We start from the raw sequence: 18,320 nt of genomic DNA, 5'->3' as shown, positions 1-18,320 counted from the left end.
AGTTATACAGCAACTAGCCAGGTGAACACTTATGCACACATTTCTGTATGTATGTTGTACTTATTATTTTTAATGTTTATTATTTTATTTTGAGAGCAAGAGAGAGCAAATGTGAGTGGGGGAGGGGCAGAGAGAGAGGGAGAGAGAGAGAATCCCAAGCAGGCTCCGCACTGCCAGCAAGGAACCCTGAACTCACACACTGTGAGATCATAACCTGAGCCGAAATTGAGTCAGATGCTTCGATGGTTGAGCTACCCAGGCGCCCCTGCATGTTGTACTTATATAAAAAGGTTTTTAAATAACTTAAGATATATATGTACTGGTTTTTTTAAAAATGGGACTACATGTAAAATTGAAAACTCTCCCTCTCCCTCTAGGTCCCCAGACTCTTTCTTCAAAGTCAAGCACTTTCCAGTTTCTACAACATTATTCCAGAGATTTTCTACACAGACACCAATATATTCTTCCTAAGACAGAGATCTTCAAACAATATGTAAGCTCCATGAAAGCAGCAGTGTTTACAGTTTTTGCTCACTGTTGCATATTTATATTAGTCAATTATTAACTAACAAACTTTGCTTATAAGTTGCATGTTGTTCCAGTTATTCATAACAAAAGCCTTTAAGAAATTCCTGCTTCTACTCTCTCATGCCCCAAATACAAACAAATCCTATTAGGTATCCAGAATTTGGACACTTCACTCCACTACCCAAGCCAGTATTCTCTCTCACATGGAATTCTACAACAGCCTAACTCCTTTTCTTTAACTCCTTCCTTCCATCTTTGCCCTCCTCCAATTTGTTTTTTACACATCAAAGTGATCATTTTAAGTAAGATCAAGTCATTCTTGTCAAAATTTCACAATGGCTTCTCTATTTTAATCAGTAAAAGCTGAAGCCCTTCCAGTGGCCCACAAAGCCTTTGTTACATATAATTCCCTATTACTTCTGATTATAGCTCCTATTTCTCTCTCCTTCATTTGCTGTATACCAGCCAAAGTGGCCTCTTTTGCTGTTCCTCAAATACACCAGACATGGTGTCCTAGGGTTTTTTCTCTAATGGCTTTCCTCAGTGGGAATATTCTTCCCTATATTAGGGCTTGAATAAATTCCTTCACCTTTTTCTTTTTTGAGGCTTTGCTCAAATCTCACCTTTTCTTAATGATTTTTACCCTGACCATTTGATAATGCAGTCTGCTGGACTCCCACACTTTTTCTTTTGTCCTTAGTTCTTACCACTATTCTAACATTTTACATAATTTACTTATTTAGATAAGGATATGATTTATTGTCTTATCTTCTCCTTGCTAAAATGCTAATTCCACAAGATTATATAGCTTTTTGTTTGTCTTGTTTACCAGTATATCCCATGTTATCTAGAAGAACCTGGCACACAGTAGGCACTCAAAACTTATTTGCTAAATGAATAGACAAATCCTCACCACTTAGCTTCATGCCTTGAACTTAGGTGATGCATCATTTTTTTTTTTTTTTGGAGGGGAAGGATGATTAAGCTTTGTTCTCAAAATTGATAATAACGTGTGATGTTCTATCCATTCTTCTGTTCAATTATCTCTGTGGCAGGAACTGTTAAGAATATTGGTTGGGGAGATGCCTGGGTGGCTCAGTTGGTTAAACATCCGACGTTGGCTCAGGTCAAATATTATGGTTCAAATTTGAGTCCTGCATCAGGCTCTGCGCTGACAGCTCAGAGCCTGGAGTGTGCTTCAGGATCTGTGTCTTCCTCTGTCTCTATCCCTCCCCTGCTTTTACTCACTCTCTCTCTCTCTATTGAAAATAAACATTGAAAAAAAATTTTAACAATAAAAAAAAGAATATTGGTTGGGGTTAGGGTTCTATGACTTTAAAAACCAAAGTTGATATGAAGAATGACTCTAAGACCCTAACTTCATTTGCATTAACATAGTGAAATAATACCATATCATTAACAATTACCAATCACTTTGATGAAATGCTTCAGAAATTCTAACCTCCACATATTTCAGTAACTATAAACATACTTTTTAACAGAATAAATATAAAAATACTTTTACGTATTCAAGTAAACAAGATCTAGATGTAATCCATTTCTGATTTTTCTGTGTAGCTTGATTACCCATCATAACTGAACAAATATTTATTAAGTTCCTTCTACCTAGATACAAAGATGAACAAGATACATGCAGTCAACATAGAGAAGAATGAAGAATGCATATTGTTCAGGTTCGAATTAGTAGAGGAAAACCACACCACTTATGTAAACAGAAAGAATTTACTATGAAGAACTGCTAACTAGGTGTAGTTATTAACTAGGTAACTAAAAGGGTAAAAAGTACTCAGAGATATCATGTGGGAAAGCAAATGTAGGAAGCAGCTATCACGCCCCAGGAAAGGGGGAATAAAAGGCACATGCTAGAATTATTAAAACTTAGAAACTTATAGGAAAGTCCCCATGGATCTTAAGCTCAGGTCTCTAAGGAAAGTGATATCTTCTTGTGAGCAGTGAAATTCACAGGAACCCAAGTAAATGGGAACCAACGGGAAACTAACTCTACCTTCCAACCTTCCTTTCCTGTCCCCTGTTGATGGAGCCTAAACTAACAAGGAGCTGGCAAAGCAGATATGTGGTTTGTAGAGTTCTAGTCCAAAAATCACAGGGCAGAGGAAAGAATAGGACTGAAGTTCAAGGCAATTTAATAAATGGCATACACATCAATTATTATAATTCAATATGATAAGCTCAAGACTTTTGTGGTTACAGCCTCACCACATTCATATAAGTCTAATCAGATATATAAGAGAAAAAGCTTTACAATTAGTAATAAGTTTAGTTCTGCAGTGATTTGCAGTCAACACAATTACTAGCAATATGTCAATAAAGGTAAAATACACTACAGCTTACTGGGAATTCCTAGGGCAATAATTACCTTTCTATCACCAACTCATGAAAGCAGAACCAAATAGAAATAAATAAGACTGACATTTTTGCTCAAATAATCTTAAATCCAATTTATTTTAAAAGTATATTATCTGGGGGCACCTGGGTGGCTCAGACAGTTAAGCATCCGACTCTTGATTTTGGCCCACATCATGATCTCATGGTATCATGATCTCATGACATGATCTGAAAACTGGTAAAACAAATTGCTTCTGATACCTCAATCATCAAAAAACATGGGATTACTGTGATATCAAAATTAAGAACCAATGAATTAGAGCAGAGATAGGTAGTACATGCTAGAAAGGCATCCAAAAAAAAAAAAAAGAACAGAGAGTTTCAAAGAAAAGCAAACATTTGAGCTAGACTTTGAAAAAGGATTTCCACTATCAGAAAAGGGAGATATAAGCCCACCAAGCAGAAAGAATAGTACATGCTTGGTAAAGAAGAGTTAAAGGGCTTAGCATGACTAAAGAATGACAAGACATTCAAGAGTTTCTAGAATCCATAGTTTTAAGCTGGGGAGGGCACATGAAGTAGAGGACACTGATATGGTTGGTGGAGCAATTCAAGGTTAGAGACCATGTCCTAAGCACAATGTTAATGCACACAGTAACAAATAATAATAATATTAAAATATTTATTAATAAAATAGACTAGTGCATACCTCTGATAATTATCTGTTTAACCTCCTTCTTAAAATATGTCCTAACCACATTTAATCTACCTACTTGTTGCAAAGTCTTTTCACAATGAAGACAGGCTGTTGAAACTTGGGACAACAAAATAGTCATATCTTCTTGTTGCTGCCTGAGCCAAATCAGTTTTTCTCGAACATGAGCATCAACAACACTTAGAGCCATTTCTTCTTGACGACACAGAGTTTCATGAAGATCAGAAAAATAAGCTCGGACACATGACCGGGCATTCTCTGCAGTACCCGGTACCTAAAGAAATAGAAATTAAACAACTTTAACCATAACAAAGATTTTATATGTGAAATAGTGAAAATTTAAATACCATCTATGTTCTTAAAAATTGCAGAATTGCTATCTTCACACAAGATCTTTCTCCTTAACCACAGCCTTTGGACATCCAACTCTTTAAATAACATCTCAAGCAAAAGAGAATACCTAATCTTCAGTCTCTTCCACTGTCAAACCTAGTTTCCTCCATCTCAATAAATGGCAATGCCATCCTCCACATTGTTCAAGCCAAAAAAAACAAAAAACAAAAACAAAAACAAAACTGGAGTCACCCTTAATACTTCTCTTTCACATCCAATAACAGTCCCTCAGCAAATTCTGCTGACCACAAAACATATTCAAAACAACATACCCAAAATCTGATCAAGCCTCATCACCTTCACCTCTACTGACCTGATCTATGACATTATCATCGCTCACCGGATTATTACAATAGTTTTCTAATTGGCCTCAACAGATCCACTACTGCCCTCTACAGAGTATTCTCCACCTAGCAGCCAGACAGATCCTTTTAAAATGTTAAGTCAGGAGGCGCCTGGGTGGCTCAGTCGGTTAAGCATCCGACTTCGGCTCAGGACATGATCTTGTGGTCCGTGAGTTCAAGCCCCACGTCGGGCTCTGTGCTGACCACTCAGAGTCTGGAGCCTGTTTCAGATTCTGTGTCTCCCTCTCTCTCTGACCCTCCCCCGTTCATGCTCTGTCTCTCTCTGTCTCAAAAATAAATAAATGTTAAAAAAAAAAAAGAATATATTATAAAAAAAAAATGTTAAGTCAGGAAGATTATTCTTTTGCCCAAAACTCTCTAATGATTTCCCATTCCACTCAGAGTAAATGCCAAAGTCCTTTACAGGGAGTGTTCAAGAACAGACTCCCTGAAAAAGCAACATCTGAGCAAAGACCTGAAGAAGGTGACAAGATTATCTTGAGGAAGAACATTTGTGGCAGAAAGAAAAGCAAATATCCATAAGACCCTTTGTGATCTCAACACGTGCTATGCTCTCCTCAATCATTCTACTCTAGATGCATTTGACCCCCTCACAGTTGTTGGGTTTTTTTAATTGAAGTGTAGTTGACATACAATGTTGTATCAGTTCTAGGTGAACAACATACTGATCTAACAATTCTACACATTACGTGGTACTCAGCACACTAAGTGTAGTTAGTATCTGTCACCATACAACGTTATTACAGTATTACTAACTATATTCCCCATGCTGTACTTTTCATTTCCATTACTTATTTTATAACTGGAAGTCTGTACCTTTTAATCCTTAAAAATATGAAATACTTCACAAATTTATGTGTCATCCTCACACAGGCACCATGTGAATCTTTGCTGCATCATTCCAATTTTAGTTTATGTGCTGCCAAACTGAGAACTCCTCACAGTTTCCTAAGTGCACCAGGCACACTCCAACTTCAGGGCCTTTGCACTTGCTCTTCTCTCTGCCTGGAATATTCTTTCCCCAAATATTAGCATGGTTCCTTTCTTACCTGTGTTAGGTCTTTGCTCAATGTCCCTTTCTTAGGGAGTCTATCCAGGAACACCCCATATAACACTCCATAGCACTTAACATACTTTTGCCATTAGTACTGACACTTTTTCCACATTAGAATGTAAACTGCAAAGGCAGAGTTTTTTGGCAGTGTCTCCTTAGCTAGAACAATGCTAAAACAGTGTCCAGCTATTGTATGGGTTCCATAAATACTCACTGAAGGAATAAAGTATTTCCACTCTAGCATAAAATGTCCAGTAGAACCTTCAATGATGATGGACACATTCTGTATCTGTGTGGTTCAATATGGTAGCCATTAGCTATATGTACGTGAATATACTTGAAATGTAGCTAGTGAAAATGGGAAACCAAATTTTGTATTTGATTTGATTTTTAAATAATTTATGATTATGATTATGATTATGATTATGATTATGATTTTGACAGAGTGAAAGAGAGAAAGAGAATTAATCTTCAGCAGGCTCCATGTTCAGTGTGGAGTCGGGCACAGGGCTCAATCCCATGAAGCATGAGATCATGACCTGAGCCGAAAATCAAGAGTCAGATGCCTAACCAACTGAGCCACCCAGGAGCCCCTAAGAGCAACCTTTCTTAATGCAAATCTGATTATGTTATTTCTATGCTAATTCTTCAGCGGCTCATCACTGCCCTTATAATCAAGTCCAACCTCTTTAACAGAGCTAATAATATCCTCCATGATTTGGCCTTTAACTCTCCAACATTTTTTTCTTGCCCTGTCCCATCCAATACTCAAAGATTCAAGTGTAGTGAACTGAGTTGTTCTATAATATGTCCAATTCTTACTTCCAGGCATTTCAACACGTGCTTCCCTCTCTGGGACAACTCACTCCCCACCACACTCTTCTCCCTGACTAAATTTCTTCAAGTCTCAGTTTAGACACCACATATTCCAGATAGCCTTCCCTGAGGCAGCTAAATTATTGCCACTCTTATGCATTACTAAGGCATCCTGTACTTCCCCTACAAAATAGTTACTACATTTGAAAATGTCTCTCTTCCATGATGGATTATAAACTCCATGAAGATAGAGACTTTTTATAAAACTTGTTTTCAGTGACTAGTGCAGTACTAGCACAACGTAATTGCCCAATAAATTAAAAAAATGAAAAGGTGAGAAGTACAAAGGGTAAGAAAGTACAGGAGGAAGAAAAAAATTCCATACATGTTCTGTGTGGGCCATTCCAATTCCATCTTCCACTATTTGTTCTCCTCCTTCAATGTGCTGAACGATTCCAACTAATTTTCTGGAATAATCTGAGATTTCCTCAGTGAAGGTCCGTATACAGTGAGCCATATCTAAAATTGATGCTCGGATCTGGTTAGCTTCTGGTTCCAATACTGAATGCTAAAATGCAACACAATTATAGAAAAGAACTCATGGTACTGACTAACAATATAAAATGCTATTTAAATCACTCCTATAATAATAAAAAAAAGCATCAGTCTCAAGTGGCTTTTATAACACATTTACAAAAGCACAAGATAGTAAATACCAATGTATCTTCATCACAAAACTATTTATCCTTCAAAGAAATAATTTAAAATTTGGGAGTCCATTTATTGTTAAATAAGAATCCAAGAGACTCACTTTATGATTTTACCATAAACATCAGTTCATCAAAAGACTTAAGTACTGTCAAAACAATCCAGTTCATTTAAGAAAACATGCACACAGAGAACTTTTGTTTCCTGCTGGAAAGCTATTTTTCAATGAAGAAAGAATCATGAGGCTTCTGAAATTTTTGTTATGACATTCAGAAATTGAATCTCTCATTTCTTTTCATGCTACCAAGCTCAACTCATTCATCACTGAACGCTTCTTCAATCCCTACTTGGCATAAAGTAGTCAATGGAAACAAATGGTAGGCTGATAAACCAGGTAGAGTCATCCAGTCTAATTATAATCATACCTTGTGACCTTGGTGTTTTCCATACTCTTTGCAGACACAGCACATAAGTGGACTAGTCTGACAGCCTTCTTCCAAGCAAACAAACTCAATGGCGTGTACCTGATGCTGAGAGCACATGGTTTTCTCATGAGGTTTGTCAGCCAGAGGCACTCGTCTGTGCTTTGCTAATGTCTTCGTAGAATGAGTAACTTGAGAACACTCTGAGCACAAGTGAGTTGCACACACAGTGCAATATACAGACGCAACGTGAGCTTCATCTTCATCACAACGAATGATACTCTGATAAACAAAAAATTAATGTCTTCAAACTGAACCTCCATCATTACAACATGATAAATTTTAAAATATAAAAGCCCATAATCCTTCCTTTTTTCCCCCATAATCTTTTCTTAACTGACCAGGCTTTACATTGAAAATATACTGGCAATTAAGTAAAAAGGTCATTTACTACTCACCTAAGAAAGTATTCATTTTGTTTTCTGAGTTTTTTTTTTTAATAGTTTATTTATCTGAGAGAGAGAGTGCCCTTGCACGTGCACACAATCAGGGAAGAGACAGAAAGAGAGGGAGAGAGAATCGTAAGCAGGTTTCATGCTATCGGTGCAGAGCACTATCCAGGGCTCAATCTCACGTACCTTGGGATCATCACCTGAGCCAAAATCAAGAGTCTGACACATAACCAACTGAGTCACTCAGACACTCCAAAAGTATTCATTTCTATAGGTAAGTGAGAAGCTATTTCCAAAACTTATTATCAATCCATGCTATGAATTTGGGGCCAAAAAGAGAACTATCCTCATAGATTTACAGTCAGTGTAAAGATATCTTCTATGAAATCCCCTCAGCTTATATGCAAGAAACTGAAAACTAGAGGCTAGAAATCTCTTTTTTAGAAATCTTTTAAGACTAAAAAAGAAAGTTGATAAGAAATACATCCCCACTGCTTTAGTTTTCAATTTTATAAAAGATTTTATTTTGCAGTAATCTCTATACCCTATATGGCACTAGAACTTACCACAACCCTGACAACAACATTGACATGCTTCACCAAGTGAACCAGCCAGGCTCCCCCACCACTACTTTAAATACCACTTATCATGGTGATGTAGCAGAAGAAGAGAAGTGTGAAGGCTACTGTGAGAATCAGATGTGTGCATAAGAATCAGATGCAAAGCTTTTAAAAACACGGATGCTCAGGGGCGCCTGGGTGGCTCAGTCGGTTAAGCGTCCGACTTCGGCTCAGGTCATGATCTCTCAGTCTGTGAGTTCGAGCCCCGCATCGGGCTCTGTGCTGACAGCTCAGAGCCTGGAGCCTGTTTCAGATTCTGTGTCTCCCTCTCTCTGACCCTCCCCCGTTCATGCTCTGTCTCTCTCTGTCTCAAAAATAAATAAATAAACGTTAAGAAAAAAAAAAAAAAAAAAACACGGATGCTCAGACTCTAACCTATGAAATTCCAATAGGTTATAGATGAGGCCTAATCTGTGTATTTTTTTCTAAAACTCCATAGGTGAGTTCACTGTATAATCCAGGCTGAAAAAGCACTGATTTAAGCTAGTTTAAAGAAAAAATAAAAATCCTATGTTATATATAAGCTCTTAAATATTATTTCTAATTTTCATGAATTACTAAAAAAGCATTTCAACTTGAAAAACTTTATATAACAGATAATCAAGAATGTTTTGAAAACTTATGATGAATATTAAAAGGCCTAATTGGAAAGGAGGCAATCTGGCATAAATTATTCCAGAAATAAAAATTAGAAAAAACACCAATGGTATCATTAATTATCATATTAAATTTTAAAATGAACCCAAAGTTCAACTAGTAAAATAAAAAATACATGTCTTCTATTTTTCAGACATGATTAATATTTACAAGGACAACATTAGATAATATTCTAATGTCTTCCGAAAGATAAAAGACATAGCATGTAAAGGAACTGCAAAACTTTTAGGAAACAGTGCTCTAGTTTGAAATTCACTTCAGTGATTCACTTTATATAAAGAAATCATGATCTAATAGAAGAAAAGTAGAAATCAATCTGACATTTGTTTCCTTGATTCTAAACCTGTGGTTTTAAAGTTGACCAATGAAATCATTAACTGTTATTTACTACAACTATTCTTATATCTAGTACAGTATATGAGCTATGCATATAATTAAGTGTAAAAAATGTATTTTAACCTGTGTTAATGGGCAGCATCCTAATATTTACTGGATGACCAGTTTGTTGGATAGAGTATACTTACACATTTAAACTTTTCATGAAGATATTTATAGTATTAATTCCCTCAAGAGCTACTGCTATCTTTAAGGCATTTGGCCTCTACACTAAATGGCCTCTTTGATGGAGTTTCTTTCTTTCTTTGCACCATACTGTTTATTGTTGATTCACTTTTGCATCCTCTGGTTTAATGTAGCTTCCACTTCTTTTTACTTTTCCATAACCTTCTAACTCTTGACTTTATCCTTGGATAGAACTGCATTATAATAAGGAGGTAAGTTTATACATAAAATATACTTTGGGTATAGTATTTTCAGTGAATTCAAGTTTAAGTTTTACTTTCTATTCAGTTGGGAATATTATTTCCTATAAAACTGTAATGTAATGAAAAGTTGTGTTTCTGGATTCCTATCTGCCGAAGCAAGTGAGGTAAGATTATACTTATATTTTAAAATAAAAGAAAAAATTCATGCTCATAATAAATATTTTAATAAATTCAATCAATACCTCTCCAGATATCCCAATGGCTTCTTCTGCAACTCCATATTGGCCAATATGTCCATTCTGTAGTCGTTCCAAAAGCTCCAATAAAGCAAAATTTTTTTTCAATCCCCAAACACCTGAATCTCCTAAAACAAATATAAAAATAAAAACTAAATCTAATAAAATGGAATATTAATCATTTCACTTCATACCTAACAGTAATTTATCATATATTTATTAATATCATTAATAATGTCTAAATTTTCAAAATTCAAATTTTCCCTAATTTCTTTTTATTGCTAGAACTATTGTCTTGTTAAAAATTCTCTTTAAGAAAACAGAAACTCCTGGGGCACCTGGGTGACTCAGTCAACTAAGCATACCACTCGATTTCAGCTCAGGTCATGATCTCATGGTTTGTGAGATCCAGCCCCAAGTAGGGTTCTATAGCAATGGCACAGAACTTGCTTAGGATTCTCTCCTTCCCTCTCCTCTGCTCTCCCCTACTCATACTCTTTCTCTCAAAATAAATAAACATTAAAAGAAAACCTCAGCATTCTTTTTTTTTTTTTAAGTTTATTTATTTATTTTTAACAGAGACAGAGAGAGTGCAGGTGAGCAAGGACGGGAGGAGCAGAGAGAGACAGGGAGAGAATCCCAAGCAGTCTCTGTGCTGTCAGCTCAATCCCACAAAATGTGAGATCATGACCTGAGCTGAAATCAAGAGTGGGATGCTTAACTCTTGTTAAGTCATCCAGGAGCCCCAACTCTTCAGCATTCTCAGTAAAAACATAAAGTTCTACTATTTTTCTTTATACTTTTTAAAAACTATTTTGTCACTGACTTTTACTACATATATTAAAACAAGTGCTTTAAAATACTTTTTACAGCAACCTCCAGTAAGAAATACATTTTCCCTTTCAACACAGGATAACCTACATATATGTATATATGTATATATATGTGTGTATGTACACATATGCACACATATATATATTTACTTATAAATACTTAGATATATGTTTACTTATATATATTTATATATGCATGGTTTTAAAAATATGTTCATATATAATATATACATCTGAAAGAAAAGTTTCACACACCAATATTCACCTTCAGAGTGCAACACACATTTTTTTTCCATTTCTTCTTTAAAAAAGCATGTTCACAACCAATTAAATTGATTTCATAACTAAAAATTAGCTATGATTTGTGTTTGAAAACCACTGTATGAAATATACACTTAGCTAAAATAACTCCTCTAAGTAAACTAGAACTAGAACAAGTGAAGATAATCCTTTTCCATACATCTCTTCTAAACCTAGAACCCTACTGTAATCAATGACTATACAAACTCCTTTTCACACAAATAAACCAAACAATTTTCAATCTTAAATACAATATATTTTCCTACCTAGATCTGTTACTTGTCGATCAAAAGGGCAACGGATTGCTCTTCCATGAAGAGGCAGGCGGGTAAGACAGTCATGACAGACTGTGTGGCCACAAAGCAGAAGGCGAGGAACTTTGTCTCCTTGCAAAGAAAAGACATCTTCACAAACTCCACACTCCAGCACCTAATAATTGGCATGGGAACATGTGCTCTTTAAATGATTTTAAAAGCATACATACTTCAGGCCAAAAAAAAAAACTTGATCGAATCTTTCTAAGTCACTTTATTTCTCCATGAAAAAAAACAGTCTAGATTGTAAAACCTTGAATCATCTTTTTATCATATCATCTGACAGACCCTACCAAAACTATATCATAGTGAAATCTCCTTGAAATGTCAAGTGTTAGGGACAAAAATAATGTAAATTAATATCATCTTTATCTTTTGAAAATTATGACTTGATTCATTATATAGGAATCTGTACACTATATAATTCTACCGAATTTGCATTCTTAAGCAATTTCTCCGAAATTACCCCCCAAAAATCATCATTAATTTTAACAAAAATAATCTGAAATATGTACTAGGGTGACATTTAACCCTTGTAAATAATAAAGAACCTGTTCAGAAAAGACTATAAGTAACTTTCAAGTATCTTCTAGTGTTTATATTATATAATGTAAAGACAAGAAATCAGCTAAGACTTAAATTTCAATTCCTTGTTCTCAATTAATAAATAATTCCCCTCGGTTAGAAAATATTTTGTCTATATAGTTCCAATTACAGGCACATGACTTGCCCAAGGCCATGCAGTCAAAGGAAAGGCAACAAAAATCAGCATATTGATTCCCAAGCACATGAGTGTGGTTTTAGAATTAAGTCAACAACCTATATTTTTATTAATGAAGTACTGTTAGTACTGTTACTTCCAAATATAGCTGAAGTGTTTCAGAATTTTATTTTTTTTTAATACCCATGTTGAACAATTATGCCACAAACTCTTATGTCTGTCATCCATGACCTACTACAATCTGTCCTCTGTCCTACTGCTTTATTGCAACCCCCTTCAGACTCTATTCTCAAACTATATGAAACAATTTGTAGCTCCTAGAACAGGATAAACTGTTTTTGCCTCTTTCTTTATGCTGATGCTGAGGAAATACCTAAACAAACATTTTTCTTGTGGATCCTCTTTTTAACATTAGTAAACTAACAAATTTCTAAACAACTATATCTCTCAGCCTACCCACACAGGTCAGTCCAACTGAAATGAGCACACTATCCCTTGGGCCATCATGCACCATGGATAAGTGTTTAATCTTAACACCCCAGAGCACTTTAATTCCCTTATTGGCTTTCCAGCCTGTCTTTCCCTGTTAGACCAAAAAGCCCCCAGAAACAGGGCATTCCAAACAACCAACCACTGGTGTGCTTATATAAATAAAGTCTGACAAAATGAAGGTTTTTAAAAAGAGGGGAGGCACCTAGGTGACTCAGTAGGTTAAACATCCAACTTCAGCTCAGGTCACCATTTCATGGTTCTTGAGTTCAAACCCTGCAGCACGCTCTGCACTAACAGTGCAGGGACTCACTCACTCACACTCACACTCACACTCACACTCTCTCTCTCTCTCTCTCTCTCTCTCTCTCTGTTCCTCCCCCATTTGCACTTTCTCTCTCTCAAAATAAATAAACTTAAAAAAAAAATTGTTTTAAACAGTTCAGTCCAACCACCATCCCCCAACAAGTAAATAATGCAAGACAAAAACCAGAAAATGCTTAGTGGAAATCACACTTAATATACTAAAAATATTAGCTCTGTAATTAATTTGGACTTAGTGCATAAAATACAAACATTTTTCACTGTAAATTCATAACTTCTAATTGGCTTGCATCCCAGTATGGTTCAAGACAGTCTTAAATGTAATACATAGTTCACAGAAAAAGACATGAAAACAACTCTTTAAATACATGAAAAGATGTCCAATCTCACTCAAAAAACTTTGAAATGCAATTAAACCTACACCAATATACTGTTTTCAGTTTTCAGATTAGATCAAACAGGTCAGTAACTCTTTGTTGTGCTGGTGAAAGTGTGGGAAAGCAGGTATTTTTTTTTTTTTTTTTTTTTTTAAGAGAGTGCACCAAGCCGCTCTGGAAAGCAGTGTGGAGGTTCCTCAGAAAATTAAAAATAGACCTACCCTATGACCCAGCAATAGCACTGCTAGGAATTTATCCAAGGGATACAGGAGTACTGATGCATAGGGGCACTTGTACCCCAATGTTTATAGCAGCACTCTCAACACTAGCCAAATTATGGAAAGAGCCTAAATGTCCATCAACTGATGAATGGATAAAGAAATTGTGGTTTATATACACAATGGAATACTACGTGGCAATGAGAAAGAATGAAATATGGCCTTTTGTAGCAACGTGGATGGAACTGGAGAGTGTGATGCTAAGTGAAATAAGCCATACAGAGAAAGACAGATACCATATGGTTTCACTCTTATGTGGATCCTGAGAAACTTAACAGAAACCCATGGGGGAGGGGAAGGAAAAAAAAAAAAAAAGAGGTTAGAGTGGGAGAGAACCAAAGCATAAGAGACTGTTAAAAACTGAGAACAAACTGAGGGTTGATGGGGGGTGGGAGGGAGGGGAGGGTGGGTAATGGGTATTGAGGAGGGCACCTTTTGGGATGAGCACTGGGTGTTGTATGGAAACCAATTTGACAATAAATTTCATATATTAAAAAATAAATAAATAAATAAATAAAACTATTAAAAAAAAAAAAAAAAGAGAGTGCACCAGCAGGGGAGAGGAGCAGAGGGAGAGAGAAAGATGGGGGGAAAGGAGGGAGAGGGGCAGGGGGAGGGAGCGAGAGCGAGAGAGAGAAAGAGAGAGAGAATATCTCAAACAGGCTCCACACCCAACACAAAGCCCAACATGGGGCTGGATCCCATGATCCTGGGATCATGACCTGAGCCAAAATCAAGAGTCGGATGTTCAACCAACTGAGCCACCCAGGCACCCCTACATGGTTTAGTAATTCTATTTCCAGGAATTTATCCTACAAATATATTACACATGTGTGAAGCAGTCTCTATGTTATTCCTTATAGCACCATTTGCATTTGCAAAAGATTGGAAACAAAGTAAATATGTACCAGTACAGACTAGAAAATATAGTATATTCATGTACTGCAAACTATGCAGTCTATGGAGAAAGAGGAAGTTTTCTATGTACACAAACAGAATGATTTCACACAAATAAAGCAAAGCGAAAAATGATACATAGAATACATAGCTTTTGCATTAAACTGAGGAGTGAAAGAGCATATATTTATATGTATGTTTTTATACAGGCATACTAACTTTCTAGCAGGCTATAAAGGAAATTAATTACACTGGAATAGTGGTTCCCTATGAGGAAGGGAAATAGCTAGAAACGTTACAGATAAATTATGTTATATATACAAACTTAAATTTAACCTACGTTTTTAAAAAAGGCAGGAAAGAATTTTTATTTAAACATCCTCACTTAGGGGCACCCGGGTGGCTCAGTCGGTTGAGCGTCCGACTTCCGCCCAGGTCACGATCTCACAGTTCGTGAGTTCGAGCCCCACATCAGGCTCTGTGCTGACAGCTCAGAGCCTGGAGCCTGCTTCAGATTCTGTGTCTTCCTCTCTCTCTGCCTCATCCCCACTCATGCTCTGTCTCTCTCTGTCTTAAAAATAAATAAAACATTAAAAAAATTTTTAAACATCCTCACTTAAATATCAAATTCAATCAAATACAGAAAAGATACAACACAAATTAGATGTAAAACAAATGCAACATTTTTAATAGATGTTCTTGCTATTCTAACATAAACTTGTTTATGACCATATACTTCAAAGAATCAAATTAAATTTTACTTAGTCCATTCATACCTTGTATCTGTGACCCCATAATTATAGAAGATAAAAAAAACTTAAGTTGCTACCACAGGTTTTTTCAAAAAGCACTAGCAACATACAACTGATTTATAAACCAAACATGGGTCCAAAAATAAAGTTATTAGATTATTTCACATCAACTCAGTTAACAATAGAGTAAGGCATTCTTTCTTCAGTATTTATCATCAGGAAGTGTGGCTAAAAGCCCAAGAAATTAAATCCTAGATAAGAGAAAAGCTCTTAATTTTATAAACTTCACAAATATGCCAAAGAGAGCTACAAACTTATCACATGTAAATAAAACTTTAATAAACCAGACCATATTTTAAAAGTGCTAAGGAGACTCACTCTTCAAAAGAAACTTTCCTGATTCCTTTTTCCTTTTTGAATGTGAATTTCAGAATGTTAGATTTTTGTCTTTTTCTAGTGAAAAAACCATGTCACTCTCAGCTTGTTCATTAAATAGGTCATTTTACGTATTAGCATCATATACTTCAACTTTCACCTTCCAATGAATAATTTCTGCTTTCATCTATGAAAATGACAATAAGTTTGTTTTTGTTTTTTAAATTTATGCCACCATACTCCCTACAAATTACAGCATAAGGGTCTTGCCAAAAAAGACTATCCTACCACACAGCTCAGGCACATTTTACATATAAAGACAAAAATGTGGGGCGCCTGGGTGGCCAAGGTGGTTGAGTGCCTGACTTCAGGTCGGGTCATGATCTCAGTTTGTGAGTTCGAGCCTACCAGGCCTCGCTGTGCAGCCCGCTTCAGATCCTCTGTTTCCCTCTATGCCCCATCCCGCTCATGCTCTCTCAAAAAAATGAATGAACGTTTAAAAAAAAGATAAAGATGAATGAAGTGAAGCTCTAACATATTAAACTCTGTACTGTAATAAATTTGAATTATATCAGACTTCAATATATTTTTGAGATTTTAAGGCAACTAAGGGTAACAAAGATAGATACAGCAATAATATCCATTCTAATTACAACTTACTGACTCAAGTTAATTCACAAAATTATCTTTAGGAATTCTCTACTTAGATAAAGCACAAATCAATAAATGCTCAACCATACAACATGCCTAACAGGGCTCCCTCTGTATCTCAGATATGCCGTGTACCTTCAGAATAACTTCACTGATATATAAAGGTCAGATGAATCAAAAGCCACCAACACTGATTGATAATATACTTGTAAGCAGAAATATATCATTTGTTGTCATCTAAACCCAACATTAGGTGCCTATTATCCAAGATCTTAAAAGAACTTCAGATATTATCTGGTATAGTAGTTCTCAACTCTAGCTGCACATTAAAATCAATTCTGGAAATGTAAAAAAATATACTTATGTCAGGTTAATCAGAACTGGAGGAGGAAGTGTGCATAACTAGGGTATTTTTTTTTAAATCCTGTTATTCTAATATGTAAACAGTAATGAGAAATACCAATAACTGAGATTATAATAATCCTGAAAGTCTTCTACAAACGACTGAGATCAGTTCTCCCTTCCAAATCTTTCCATGACTATATAGTGAAGGGGAAACGTGAATCCCACGTATTTCAATTGCAATTGAACAATTTCAATTGTTTTAGCAAATGCATTTTGAAGCACTCAAGCATGGTAGAATTTCAAACCTCAAACCATAGGCAATTGGTATACCTTAACGTTATTGCCCAACCATGCTGCTGCTGGGAGACTTCTCAAGTGTTGAGAAAGACTGTACTACCAAGAGAGGAGGGGGCAGATCAACCACTAATACACCCCTAGAATTAGTGTGATGATGAAAACCAGACTTTAAAGGCAGTCAACCCTGGCTCACTGTGTTAACCCAAACGTGAGTTTCCTCACCTGCAAAACGGTAATGATCATATACTTCATAGGTAGATTATTAACGAGCTACAATACTTAACATAGTACCTAGCGATAATAATGGTTCAATTTAGTAAAAATAAGCTAATGCCTGTTGAACTTAACCAAAAGCAGAGGATCTAGGGAAAAGACCGGCCGAAGTCAGTCTCACAGGCCCATACGATCATTTTCACAAATATCCCCATCGGCGATGTCAAGTAAAGAACTGGTATTAACAAAAGACCAGGCAACTTCACGCCCGCAAAGAGAAAAGATCGCGGAGTGGGGAACAAGGCATGTAAAGCCGAGAGGGACGCAAAGGCCGCGCATCCTGCCCGAAGACGGCCGGGGCGCCGCCGCCAGAACTCAGGGATAAACGGAAGGGAGGCCGAAGGTGGAGAACGGAGCACGCAAAGTCCCTCACCTTCACCACGGCCGTACCCCGGCTGCCCTGACGGCCACTGTCTAGTCCCGCTCCAGGCTTGTTTACAACCAGGGTAGCCATCCTAGGAGGAGCGGTGCCGCAGAAGCAGCCGTCACCGCCTTCAACTAAGGGGCGGGGTAGGACCATCTACCCAGAGGCCTCGGCGCTCGCCGCTATCGCACAGGCGCAGTACGACGCCGGGCACAGCTGGGCTGACCTCAGAGCTCCTCCTCCTGTCAGTCCCTAGCTCTTGGGAAGCCGATAGCTGTGTATGAACGCTTTGCTGTTTTTATTGCTGTTATTTATGAGACTGAAGTATGGAAGGAATAAAATTAAAGAAATAAAAAAGAAAGGATAAAACAAGAAGTAAAATTTTGGAGTGAAACTCCCGTTTTAGAAACGATCGCTTCCTAATTGCAGAATAGACGCGAGGACTTCGGGAGACTACATCTCCCTGCATGCAGTGCGGTTTTTGTTTAAACTACAAATCCCAGGATGCCACACTAGGGTTTTTTGGGTTTTGTTTTTTTTTTTTCCCCTCTACTCCGCCATGTAGTTATCTGTGGGGCTATGTACTGTCAGCGAGGAGTGGTTTCTGGAAGACGCTATGTGTGATTTGTGGCT

General features: G+C 36.6%; 1 protein-coding gene and 1 non-coding gene across 3 annotated transcripts in view; both read right to left on the bottom strand.

Annotated features, from left to right (window-relative positions):
* Nucleotides 1–17,845, bottom strand: part of TRIM23 (tripartite motif containing 23) — a 43,216-nt gene extending 25,371 nt beyond the window's left edge. For both annotated transcript variants that reach the window (XM_019414351.2, XM_019414352.2), the window contains exons 1-6: nt 17,697–17,845; nt 11,497–11,659; nt 10,104–10,225; nt 7,372–7,650; nt 6,624–6,806; nt 3,669–3,884 (exon numbers count right to left, since the gene is read on the bottom strand). In XM_019414351.2, the coding sequence (XP_019269896.1) occupies nt 3,669–3,884; nt 6,624–6,806; nt 7,372–7,650; nt 10,104–10,225; nt 11,497–11,659; nt 17,697–17,843 (1,110 nt within the window). In that variant the 5' untranslated portion in view covers nt 17,844–17,845. The remainder of the gene's footprint in view (nt 1–3,668; nt 3,885–6,623; nt 6,807–7,371; nt 7,651–10,103; nt 10,226–11,496; nt 11,660–17,696) is intronic.
* Nucleotides 5,197–5,303, bottom strand: LOC128778428 (U6 spliceosomal RNA). Its single transcript, XR_008424017.1, has one exon. It is a non-coding gene; the product is annotated as a U6 spliceosomal RNA (small nuclear RNA).
* Nucleotides 17,846–18,320: the final 475 nt, after the last annotated feature.

Source organism: Panthera pardus, unplaced genomic scaffold, assembly GCF_024362965.1.
Source record: "Panthera pardus isolate Hobbes unplaced genomic scaffold, ASM2436296v1 HiC_scaffold_2, whole genome shotgun sequence".
Lineage (NCBI taxonomy): Eukaryota > Metazoa > Chordata > Mammalia > Carnivora > Felidae > Panthera > Panthera pardus.
The sequence above is the reverse complement of the archived record's forward strand: the minus strand, read 5'-3'. Positions and strand labels throughout refer to the sequence as shown.